The 13,502-nt window shown below is 33.7% G+C and overlaps 1 protein-coding gene across 10 annotated transcripts in view; it reads right to left on the reverse strand.

Annotated features, from left to right (window-relative positions):
* ATOSA (atos homolog A) overlaps positions 1–13,502 on the reverse strand; it is an 82,921-nt gene that overhangs the window by 15,719 nt on the left and 53,700 nt on the right. For 9 of the 10 annotated variants that reach the window (XR_001854638.3, XM_073211870.1, XM_037020979.2 and 6 more), the window contains 5 exons: positions 8,224–8,408; positions 7,076–7,278; positions 6,672–6,797; positions 3,288–5,127; positions 1,306–1,425 (listed from right to left, as the gene is read on the reverse strand). Coding sequence is in view for 9 of the 10 variants with exons in the window: in XM_073211870.1 (XP_073067971.1) it covers positions 1,306–1,425; positions 3,288–5,127; positions 6,672–6,797; positions 7,076–7,278; positions 8,224–8,408 (2,474 nt within the window). In the remaining variant the exon portion in view is untranslated. The remainder of the gene's footprint in view (positions 1–1,305; positions 1,426–3,287; positions 5,128–6,671; positions 6,798–7,075; positions 7,279–8,223; positions 8,409–13,502) is intronic. The other variant, XM_017670194.3, reaches the window with a different exon arrangement.

Genomic DNA, 13,502 nt, shown 5'->3' on the forward strand with positions numbered 1-13,502 from the left:
AAAGCCTTACTGATAACTTAGTTGATTAACATATTTTGTATATGTATTATATACTGTTCAATAAAATAAGCTAGAGAAAAGATGTTTTTTTCAAATTGTCTCAAATCTCCAAAATTTTCCAATATAATTTTGGAAAAAAATTGCATGTGTAAGTGGATTTCAAACCTGTATTGTTCAAGGGTCAACTGTATTAGGTTCAGATATCCTAGAGGATGCCTCAAGTTAGTGTTTGGAGATTTATCTTCCTTGCTTTTACACTATTTAATGTATTTGGAAATCATGCTACATTTTAATCAAGATTTCTGTGTTTGGGAAGGGTCTTCCTCTATCAACTCAGGCCACTGCTATTGAATAGAAGTTTATAATGTCTTTTTTTTTTTTTAAAAGCACATCATGCTAAATTTTCCTCCTAATCACTTGGACATTTTGAAAGCACCCCCTAGATAAGCCCAATATTTGAGTTTATTTTAAATTATTTGGAATTCAACTTCTCTAAAATGAATACCCAAGGTCCAAGTTATAAATTTAAGTTCTAGATATATTATTCAATAATTATTTTTTGAACATATGCCACATATTGTATCCTGTGAGTTTATTTAAAAAACACACATAAAAGAATAAAAATTATCTTACATCAGTGGCAAAATATACATGTTTTTAATTTTGCTAAGATATCTATTGCTTATGTCAGGTTTAATTGAAATGGCAGTTATAGCAACTAGCTGCTGAATGCTCCTATGTGTTAGGAATCATGGCAATCATCCTCACAACACTAAGGTAGACACTATCACGCCCTTTTTACCGATGAGGAAACTGAGGCTCAGAGAGATTATATTATTCATGTAATGTCACACAGCCAGGGCGAAGTCAGTGTGACTCCAAAGTGACACTCTTAACCATTGCACACAGATCTATGTATCAAATTGTAAATGTAGAGTGGAGAAATTATGTCTCAAGGCTATGCGCAGGTTCCAAATCAAAGACAGCCATGAATTTGATTCCCAGATGACCCAGCTGGTGGTGTCAACCAGCTTCAGTACTAAGTACTAGATCTACTTGACACTAAGTATTTTCTTTATATTCAGAAAAATGTGAAACATAATTTCAGGTAAATTTTTATTAATTTTTTTGGCTTTTTTCTATATTAACACCCAGCTGTTAAATACATAAAAAAATAAAATGTTTTCCAAGTGGAAATTTATTTTAGGGATATTTAAATTTTTTTAATTAAAACCTAGATAAAATAATTTGCAACATTTTAGTTGTTTGCAAATTCTAAACATGAAATAAGAGAAAAAAACTTACAGGACTTGAAAGAAGAGGCAATCCAGTTCGAGGATGAAAGGCTCTGGTTAAGGTTCCATCCAAGGAATGAAAATTATGTTTCCGCCAGACACCTGAATGTTTTGGTGGTATGGTCTTCTGCTAGGAAAAAAAATCAGATTTTCATGGTAGTCTTTAAAGATTTTTTGGTTTTATATTTATTCCTAATATGTACTGAGGTATTACATCCTTGGTGAAGCTAATGACCTGTATATCTACACACACACACACACACACACACACACACTTTAATTAGAAAATAGTGTTCAAAAGATTTTTCAAAGATGCTGAAAAAATCAAACATTCTAATGAAAATATGTCCAAATACAATTGCCTCATCAATATATGGTCATATTTATAAATACTCAATCTAGTACCTAAATAAGCTAATGTTTAGTTATTTTAATTTGTGGGAGAAAAACCTAACTACTCACAGGAAGAAAAAAATGGCATAATATTCTAAAATATAAAACTATGTCAACATCAAGAGCTATTCTCAGGGGATATAATTTGGTAAGACATGACACAGAAATATAATAAATATGAACTTAAAAATAGATCTAAAGTAGTCATAGCACCATGTTTTTGAAATGATCTAGAAAACAGGCTAGTTCTTAAGAATTTAGGCAAGATTATACTCAAAGATCAGAAATTCATAAAAACACAAATTAAAAACAGAGAAGACTAATTTGGGTCCTGACTCTACCAAAGACTAGCTTTGAGACCTTGAGCAAGTAACATAACCTCTTCAGGTCTAGGGTCCTCACTTGTAAACTGGAGTTAGTAAAAGCACCTAACCTCATGGTGTAGTGGAAGGATTAAGTAAGCCAACAGGTATAAAATAGTCAGAAGACTGCCTGAGCACATAGTAAATAAACACTGTAATGATCATACTTAAAACAAGCACATGAAAAAATGAAACCATACTGGCTTGAAAAGTACCATGGTCAAATTAAGCTTCCCTATTAGGTACCAGAAAAGATCATGAAAAGCTAATATTCTTAAGGTCAGGCTACATTTTTGTGACAATTACAGTTTTAAGGAAACTGGAAACTACCATTTGATTAAACCCATAGGGATTTTCTGTTGAAAATATAAACTGGAAACATGGTACAACTTTAAAACACTAATGTCCACCAAAACTAATCTGAGTGATAAAGAAGATGAACCAAGGTCATTCAGATTTGGATCAGGGCAGTTAAGATGTAGTTTTCCATATAATTGAGATACAAATTTGTGATATTACTTGGAGAAATAAAGATAATAAAGGAAATAAATTTGAACCTAATAATAAATTTCTAAAGTTAAAAAGTGGTTTGGTGGATAGTCAAATAAAATGGAAATAACTTGAATATCTTTTATTTAGATAGTGCACTGAAGATTTACAGAATATTTTAAAATGTATTATTTGTCACCACAACTCTGAGAGGGGTCAAAGAGATTTATCACTCTTATTTTAAAATTGAGGAGATGAGGTTTTTAGAATTACGTAACTAATTTAGTGTCACTCAAAGTCCTAATTGTGAAGCCAGGACTGGTACCCAGGTATTTTTACCAACAGTCTTGTGATTTTGCTGTAGCTATTCCTAAAATCCTTAGCTAAGCAGTGGCATGACACACTGAGCACACTGACCTAGGCCAGAGCTACTAACAAACAATACGCTAAGCTCGTTAAGCTGAGAGGAGTTTCATTTCTGATTCTCATTTACTTGCCAGCTACTATTCATAATATTGAAATCAGCAAAAAAGGGCAACAGGAAAAATTTTCCTAGCATTTGTTCTTAAGTGGATGGGTTATTTGCATGCAAGTATGTTAATACTAGTTCTACAGCAGGTTTATGTCAGCCTATGTGTTCTGTAGTTAATGAGCACCTTGGGCCTTTATAACTACGTCTCCTGTAAACAAAATTCAAACTACAACAAAATGTTTAAGAATTACATTTGAAATATTAGCTATTACCTACCAACATCTCTGTATTTTTCAGTCGTTCACATGCAGACAAACAGTCTTTTATATTCTTTCTCTGAGCACAGTTTTGAGATTTTTCATCACTTGGATCTTCTTTCTTATCCTGTTCATTTTTTACTTGGTCCAGCTTTTTACACTGGAAACCTTCATATTCTTTGAGACAATTTTCTATACTATTAAGTTGAGTATTTTGCTCACATTTCTTAGGCCTTTTTGAGTCTTTATTTGAGCACTTGTTCTCATGTTTGTTCAGATATCCAGACATTTCCAGCACAGTAGCTTTTATTTTTGAGTCATTCTTTTTTGAGTTATCAAATTGACAATTGTTTAAAGATTCTGGATTATAGTTTTCATTTTTTATTGCTTTTTCTTTATGCTTATTTGTGCAAATCTGTTGGTCAGTACTGTTGCAATTTGAATACTGTTTATCAATTCCATTGCTAATTTCTTGCTCCTTAAATCGACACTCAGAAAGTGTATTTTCCAATCTGACTGTTAAATGTGAATTTTTTTCTTTGCAATGAGACATATTTGAGGGAGTCAACAAACTAGTGGCTTTGTTCTGTTTCTCTTGTAATGTATTTTGGATAACTTCACTAGGATTGTCCTGATACAGATTTCTTATTTCAGGCTTCAAAGAAGATTTGACTTTATCATTGCATTTAAAAGAACTAAAAGATTTATTAAGTATTAAGTTCTCCCCTTCACTGATGTCTTCTAACAAAGAAAATTTTGTATTGGAAATGGGAACAGAGGCATCATTCTTGTTTTTTTTCAACAAAGTTTTGTCTTCATATGAACTCCTAAACACTTTAGAAGGAACCAAGCCAGAGTCATGCATGTTAAACGACTGTCGGGACACATATGATGCTGTTGGATCAATATGCTCCAGGTGCTGAGCAATCCTTGCAATAACATCTTGCCGCTCCTGGAGTAAAGAACCTATCAAAGGATTAGTTTCACTAATAGACTGATGAGAATAAAGACTATGAGAAATGCAAGTTTCACTTCGGGGCATTTCTGGTTTTACTCGTATTTTTCCCTCTTTGGTGTCTTCTGAGGAGGTAAGTTCTGGACTACCAAAAGAAATTGAGAAAGTTTCTTTACATTTTCTCACATTTCCATTTTCTTGTGAAACCCGGGGAAGTTTTGAATTAAGTGAGCTAGACTCTTGCTTATTAAATGGATGTCCAGAAACATGTGAAGTGCTTGAATCACAATCAATCAAATGCTGAGCAATTCTTGCAATAACTTCTTGTCGTTCTTGAATTAAAGAGCCTATTAATGGATTAGTTTCACCAACGGACTGCCAAGAACTCTGGCGGCTCGAGACACTGGAATCAACCATTGAAAATGATTTTAAAGTTCTTACTGATGTTTCATGTGACTTTTTATCTCCTATACCACTGAAGCCCAGAATATTGGCTTGACATGTTTCACAGTCAGATTTACTCTCAGTGCCTGAATATAGTTTGACATTTTTGACAGCTGAAGTATACTCTGGAGCTGTGCCACTTTTTGCATGTAGTATGCTTTCAGGTGCCATCCAAGTTTGTTTGCTACACAGACGCTGTGGATTGTTTGTACTACATTGTTCTGCTTCATTAGATTTGTGGTGCTGATGGGTTTTAAGTTCACATTCTTGAATTCTTTTCTCATAAAGGCCAATATTAGTGTGAATACTACAGGTCAAAACTGGATAGTTAGATTGTCTGGGCAAGGACTGAACGCTGACTTTCAAGGCCACATTGTGAGAAACATTGGGAACAGGAAACACATGTTCAGTTGGAGTCTGTGAAAAATTCCACTGTAGGTCTACATCAGCAGCACTGATTCTAGAATCACACAGAAAAAAACAGAATCAATGGACCATAAAAATTATCATTACTGTATATTAAGAAAAAGTTTTATAAGAGAAAAGAGAACCTCATGCACTATTGGTAGGAATGTAAATTGGTACAGCCACCATGGGAAAAAGTAGGGAATTTTAATTAAAAAAATTAAAAACTATATAATCTAGCAATTTCACTTTTGTATAATTTACTCTGAACAAAAACACTAATTCAAAGAGATATATGCACACTTATGTTTACTGCAGCATTATTTACAATAGCCAAGATAGGGAAGTAACCTAAGTGTCCATCGATAGACAAGTGAGTAAAAGGGCTGTGATATACACACAATGGACTATTTCTCAGCAATAAAAAAGAATGAAATCTTGCCATTTGTGGTATCATGGATGGACCTAGAGGGTATTATGCTAAGTGAAACAAGCCAGGCAGAGAAAGAAAAATACCATATGATTTCACTTATATCTAGAATGTAAAAAACAACACAAATGAACAAACAAAACCCAGAAACAGACTCATAAATACAGAGAACAAACTAGTGATTGCCAGAGGGAAGGGAGGAGGAAGGGCAGGTGAAATAGGTGAAGGGATAAAGAGGTACAAATTTAAATTATAAAATAAATATCACAGGATGAAAAGTAAGCATAGGAAGTACAGTCAATAATATTGTAATAACTTTGTAAGGTGACAGATTGTAAGTACACTTATCATGGTGAGCATTTTATAATGTATACAATTGCTGAAGCAGTATGTTGTACACCTGAAAGTAATATAATATTCTATGTCAACTATACTTCAATTAAAAATAAATACATAAAACTGTCTATAAATAGAAAATATTTTAAAAATTCTTTAAAAAGTCATAAATTTATCTTTGTTTGCATTAATTACAGTTGAGGTTTTACTTTTAGCTACTTTACCATGCATGTCACTCTGATAAAACCAACATAGGGAGTGCAATAGTTTATGCTCAAAATACAGGTGATTTTAAGAACATTGGACCACTTAAGCATTAAAACTCAAGAATATTATAATTTAAAATTATTTGTCAAAATGGAAAAAAAGGACTTTTATTACTAAATAAATGGATTCAGCTAATTCTATTGTATAAAGTGATTAAGCGACACGCTCTATTTTATGGTCACCTGCCTAAAGTGACAATTAGACAATTGATTCAGCAACCTGTATGCTTATAGTTTTCAAGATGCCAAAAATTAAGTAAGTCTACCATTATGGAAATTGAGAAGCCCAGAAAGTTTTTCCACTTTATTGATACTGGCAGCTCTAAAGCCCACTGCTTATTATTTAAAGAAAATTTAAAGGGTCTCTGAAAACTGTTTTACACTGAATTTAACCCAAGAAACAAAATTCATACTGAGTCACATCTAAACTTCTCTAACTTGTTAGAAGAGAAACTTCAGTCAATTATATCCACTTATATCAAGGAAGTAAACTTCTTAAAAGGTACATCATTCAGTGGTTAACCAATACAGTTGACAAGCACTGTCCATATCTTGCCCTAGACGTACCTGTAAAGAATATTTCGTGGAATAGCACCATGAGAAACACTCAGCCAAGCACTTAACTGAGAAAAAAACACAAATGAGCGAACAGCCAATAGAAGGGTTTTCTCTTCAATAAATCGATCACCACTCCTAAGGGAAGAAGCATAATATAAATGTCAGCAAGCACAAAATGACCAAATTTTAGAAAGACTGAAGTTGAAACACATTATTCAAGATATGTATGTGCTTTCAAGAGTATAGCAGTACATTTACCGGTTTCAATTGAAGCCATACTAAGTATTAAGTATCTAAAATTTACTACATAGATAGAGGGATTCAAAGATATGATATATTATTAAGATAATTTACAGAGCACAAAGGAAAACTGATTTACCAAGAACAACTTCAAACTCAGTTCAACAACTTACTGTCGAGGAACTGGTTCCAATATCCATCTTTCTAATAATAATGCATCTTGCTTAATAGCAGGATCATTTAGATCAATTCCTTCTGTGGTGGGTCCATCATCATTGTAGCAGCAGTCTGGTAGTAACATCACTTCTACCATGATTGGAAGGTTATTCTTCCACAACAGTGTGACCTCTGACCTGGTTCGTCTGGCTTGGCGACACTTAGAGAAAGTGAGTATAAGCAAAATGTCTCAATAATCCATGAAATTTTATGTTTGAATTTGAAAATTATAATTCTAGAGTAGATATCTGCATGAGAAATGAGTCATCAATTATAGAGCTTTGCTTAGCTTATCTATTTAGGTTTTCTTATTAAATTATGGAGCTCTACAATGCAAGGATTAATACAGAGCAACATGTATGGTGCAAATATTTTAGTGGGGATATCTTTGCTCTATCTTGTAGAAAAGAACTACCATGTGCAATGCCTCACAAGTCTTGAGATGGCCAAGGCTAACCTAGTTTGTTAATTATATCATTACAGAGGAAAGATTCCCTGGTAAGTGGAGACCAAATATTAAAAGCTCATTTTCATTAAATGCTCAAAAGAGATGAGATTTTAAAAGTTTAAACTTTTGGATTCTATTTAAGAAACTAACTAGGAGAAAAATCCTCACAGCAAACTATTCACTACCTACTAAAATATCTTTAACAGTATTACACAATAACATTAATAGCAAAAAGTATCCTCCAATTAAAAAGAAAGGAATATAAGAGGGAGATTGGTTAATGTGGGAAAAAAATTAAGTCCATCAATCTACTAAATAAACAACAACACAAAGTCAGTGAGGCAGGGCTGAGACTCTAAAAATAAAGAATGCTAAATCATAGTTGCAAAGATATGCTTATTCTGGTGTGTGAGAAGGTAGGTATGAAATTGGCTGCCTACCCATCTGCTGATCAGCAGAGCTACCTATTGTGCCTTTAAGACCTTGTTTAAGAGCCAAGTTTATTAGCTATGGTGCAGGATTAGGATTTTTTTTCATTATGGTTGTGAATGATTTTATATTTAAATGTGAACATTATAATCGTAACGTAACAAAGGTGATGACAGAATTTAAACTAGTTTTAAGAGAAATACAAAATATTCAACACACAATTCTCACCTGTGCCAGCGTGTCACTACATTCATGTTTGGTAGTTACTGGGTAACAGGACTGTGCTGGAGGGCAATGGAAACTTTCTGTGCGACCTTTTACAGAACATTCAGGGGTCCGTCCTTCTGTTATTAACAAGGCCAAAGAAACCAAGAACTCCTCTGCATCATATTCAAAATATTCATCGAGAGTATCTAGGATTTTAAAAAAAAGAAGCCTCAATTTAATATTTTCTTGCTACTATGCCTAAAATAACCAATGTCATATTCCAAATTCAAGTATATTCATAGTTAAATTTTTTATTGTCAACCTCTAAAACACCAGCGAGCAGAGTTTACTGGAGTAAAGAATATAAATAGTAACTGGGAAGTATCATGTCATACTAAAGAAAATTCAATAGATATAATTTGATATTTTGAAGATATGGCTTACTCTAGAAGCAAGTTTGATTTTAGAGCCTTTGAAAACAATTCGTCTTTAAAAAAAAACAAAAAGTGTTTCAAATATAGAAAAATATGGACTGCTAGGCTTACCTACTAGTTACACATTTTAGAAAAGAAGTAAAATGTAACACTGAAGAAAACAAAAAGGGTGTTATAAATTTTCACAGGCTATGACAGATCATTGGTGATTGGGAATTAACCAATCAAAACACAGTTCTAGAATTCCTGTGCCTCTAAGATTTCAGTGAGGACCGTGCTTATACCACAGTCTGCTGGAAGCCATGACTAGACTGGTTGTTTTTTTAGTGGCATGCTCTTCTGGCTCTGGGGTTTAGCCATTTTCTTAAAGTTCCCCATCTGTTCTGGCCAACAAAAGAAGGGGACAATTTGGCAATTGTAAAAACCTTGAAAGATCAGAGTGATCCGTAGATGAAATGGACTAACTTGGGAAGTAAATTCATCACCAGCAGTATTCAAGGACAGACTGATAAACACATGCCAAGTGCTAACTAAATTATTAGACTTCTTTCTCAGAAAGAACACCTAAGAGTCTGTAAGTCTCCCTTCAGAAGTAGCTCAGAAAAAATCCAGGGAGAAACCAGAACCACTACCTCCTTCTTGGATGACCCTAACCAAGTGCCCCCTAAACAAGTGCTCATTTTATATACTTATTACTGGTATCCTTGACTTAGAACAAAAAGGATAGCTCAGCTGTACTTCAAAGCTCTGTCTAAAAGGATAGGAAAAACATCCTTCCCATCACTCAATTGCTATATATGTTGGTCAGTTTACTTTTAAGACTGCCAGGGTAGTAGAAAGATTCCACACCCCTCATGACAAGTAATAAAATGGCAAGAGAAGCATGAGAACAACCTGGGGGTTGCAAATAAAGTTTCTCTAAACATAATGTCTTTCAACCTCATGGAGGACAATCTGGTAATATGGATCAAAATTCTCCAATGAATTAATCCCAAAGAAGAACAAGTATGCTGAGCTAAACATTCAAGGATATTTATTAAGATGTTTACACCAATTAAAGAATTGGAATAAACCTAAATGTCCAACAAAAGGGGACTGGTTAAATACCCCATGGTGTAGTTATATCTAAAATAATGACATCTATTTTTGACAAGGAAATATATCTAGAGTGTAAGTGAAAACACAATGTTTCAAAGGAAAGAATGTTATGATCATGTGTTTGTGGAATCACATGTGCATACATGCATAGAAAGATAGACATATAACAAAATATTATCAGTCCTATGAAGAGACCTTACATAAACACCAGCTAAATTTTTAAAAAGTTATTATTCTCTGACAGGTACTAGATAAATGATAAGGCCTATTAACTGAAAAATAATATATAAATAAAAGCATTACCTAGTATATATATTTTAATCAATTAGTTATTGTTTTGTTAAACTCTACTTGGTAGGTCATAGTTTGGTTACTTAATACAGGAATTTGTGAAGACACACAAAGGTAACAGCATACTAGTTCTACTGTTGAAAATTGGAAGTTAGAAGTCTGAACACTTTCTTTCTTCTTTTTAAAAATAAAAAAAAATTAGGTAAGAATTAGAATCTCATACTGATAATATGAGAAACATATGATAGATCTGCAAGTGGGTATTAGGAATTAGTGGAAGACGTTATACTCAAAGAATTGGGCTCTCATTTGACATAACCAGTATATAGGTATTAAGACTTCATTTATTTAACAAATATTTATTATATACCTACTGTGTGTGAGGCACTTTCCTAGACACTGGGACTTGGAACTTATATTCTATTGGTGGCAGAGAAAAACGAAAGCAAATTAATAACAAAAATATTGGATGGTGCTAAGTGCTATGCCATAATTGTAAAAAGGGTGATGCGAAGATGATTACATGAATGCTTTAAACTTAATATTCAGGGAAGGCTTTTCTGAGCAGATAAGTTTAAGCTGGAATCTGAAGAAGGAAGTAGCCATTCAAAAATTAGAAGAAAGACCATTCTGAGCAAAGGGTCCTAGGTGAGAATGAGTGGGTAATGTCCCAGGAACTAAAAGATCAGTGAGGCTGGAATGGCAGTGGGAGAGAGGGAAAATGGTAGGACAGGAAATTTAGAATCATGGGTCAGGAACTAGATTATATAGGATTTTGAAGCAAGGACAAAAAGTTCAGATTTTATCCTAAATGCAATGGGAAACAATCGGAGGGTTTGAACTAGAAAATGACACGATTTGATTTACATTTGAAAATGATCACCTGGCTGCTATGTTGATAATAAAATAGGAAAAAGAATTAAAGTAGTATACTAGTTAGCAGGTTATTTTCGTTGTGCAGGGTAGTGGGTAGAGTTTTGGGAATCACTGGCATTTGGAGAGTATTTAGAGTCACGAGTTACCTAGATTATGGAGGGAACTCATGACAGAGCTCTGGGGCACTCCAACAAGTAGGGATCTGGTAGAAGTTAATGGACTAGCAAAAGTGCTAATATGGAAACACTCAAGTATGGTACTGTGGAAGCCACAAGAAAAAATAAAGTTTTTTTGTTCAAGGAGGGCATGGTCAATGTCTCAAACACTGGTGAGATTTAATAAAATATAAACAAAGAAGTGACCACTAGATTTGACAATAAGGAAATCACTGGTAACCTTGACAATAGCAATCTCAGTAGATGGTGATGATGCAAGATTGGACAGATGTGACATACATTGTCAATTATTCTGAACAGCATAGATAATAAATACAAAAGCCTACTTTCCTAGTCCTCTTAACACAATGGCCATTCATGCATCACAATAACCTTTCTATAAAAGCAAGAGAAGTATTAAATATGCAATATCATCACTCATACAAAATTGTCTTCAAATCTCAAAACAAGAATAAAAGAAGTTTTCTTCTAAGTCTATGGGACAGGGGCAGGAGATTCTCCTTCATTATGGTCCTGAAATCCAGTCACAAAATCTTACTAATTTGTTTTTTTTAATTTCTCTTGGAACCATACTCTTCCTTTTTAACCTCAAGTTAGTTGCCTAGTTAGGATCTTATTACTTTACACTTGAATTACTACAGTTTCCTAGCTATGGTCCAGGATTCTAGACCCCTTTTTATTCACCTTGTACCTTAACACAGATTAATTTTCTTGAAAATTTCCATCACTTCTTCACAGCTCGAAGTTTTTTCTGTTTGTTTGTTTTACCAGCTTCCTAACTGCCTATGGAATCCAAAGTAAACTCCTAATCCTTACATTAGGGCCATGGCCAACATACAGAGCCAGCCACTCTGGCTGTGCAAGCCAGGTTCTGGTGTGAATGCTGCCTCTTGGACTTATACATTGAGGTGACCCCGCTTGAGATTTCACTTTTGGAATCTTAACTGTGTGCACCTTTGCTTCTTCATTTCATCTTTTACTGTTCCCCAAATGTTCTCTCTGTTCCAACCAAACTGCTCTCTATACCATGCTCTACTTACTTCCCCACCTTGTGCCATTGCTTTTTTCTTTTTTATCATTCAACCTGGCTTCCTCCTTTCCTATTCACCAGATCCAATCTTTTTGAAGAGCTTTCCTGACTCCCTTATTTTCCCATGAAAGATCCCTTTCCTAACTTCCCACACTGATCTTTCACTTTCTTTTACTTTTCTCCAGAACTTTCATAAGCCATCTGAGCTATGAAATGGTTACTTCAGGGTGCTAGTGCACAATCCTAAGGTCATGAATTTCACTTCCACATGGGTATGGTCACTCTGTTCCACAGACAGACTGTATTGCTAACTTCAGCCAACCTTCTCCTAAACTTGGAGTAATGGCTACAGATGTGACCATGTACAAAGAAAGGACAGATGAGTCCAAGTCAAACATCACTTTAGGAAAAACTCAGCACTGTCTTGTATACCAACCCATCCATTTCTTTATAATAATATTCTTAATATTTCAGGGATGTGTATCCTAATGGGTTAAATTCCACATAGATTGAAATATTTTTGGTTTCTCATCTATATATTTCAACCTCAAAGGTATGTGTGTTTCTGTTTTAAGTGAGACTTATAAAAGATCTTAAGAAATCATGTGGCCTAATCTACCTGATTTTCAGATGAAGAAAAGAATATACAAAGACATCAACTTTCTTGCTTAAAGTTGAATACTATTGTAAACTAGAATCCAGTTTTCTTCCTTTCTAGTGAAACTTGATGTATATGCCATAAGAGGTCTTCAAGCAGAGAATAAAAAGTAAAGTTGACTTAAATGACAAGAGCAAAAAATAGTGGCTATGGCTGTAAACAAAAGAGCAATTTTGTAAATACACTGTTATTTTACTAATACTAGTTATACATAAACATATTCACTTATGGAAGAGTACCTTCAAAAACAAAAATATTCTTTATTTTGTTGTTAACTAACAATAAAACTTAAATTGAATTTCAAAAATACTCAGCACTCTATTATGAAAAAGGTAAATGACCTGTAAACTTACCAAGATTGATTTTTAAAATCAAACCTTTTGGACTTACATGTGGTTTGAATTCAACCAGATGTTTTTGCTACATATCCACATTATACAATAACCGCCAAAGTTCAAAATTATGATTAAAGAACTGCAATATTCTGAGGTGCCATCTGAAAAGTTAAGTCATATATGTTTTTATAATAATCTAGCTCTCTGAACATTGGCTATAAATTTTATTTTCTCACATAATTCAAACATCCAATTAAACAAAGATGATCACCATCTTTGTGGAGTGTTTTATCAAGTGCCTCCTAATTTTAATTATCATGAAGTAGCATAGACTAATAGTTAAAGAACATGAACTCTGAGATCAGGCAGCCAGTTTTGCAACTTGCTAGTTGTTCATCTTTG

The sequence above is a fragment of the Manis javanica genome, chromosome 8, assembly GCF_040802235.1.
Source record: "Manis javanica isolate MJ-LG chromosome 8, MJ_LKY, whole genome shotgun sequence".
NCBI classification, from domain to species: Eukaryota; Metazoa; Chordata; class Mammalia; order Pholidota; family Manidae; genus Manis; species Manis javanica.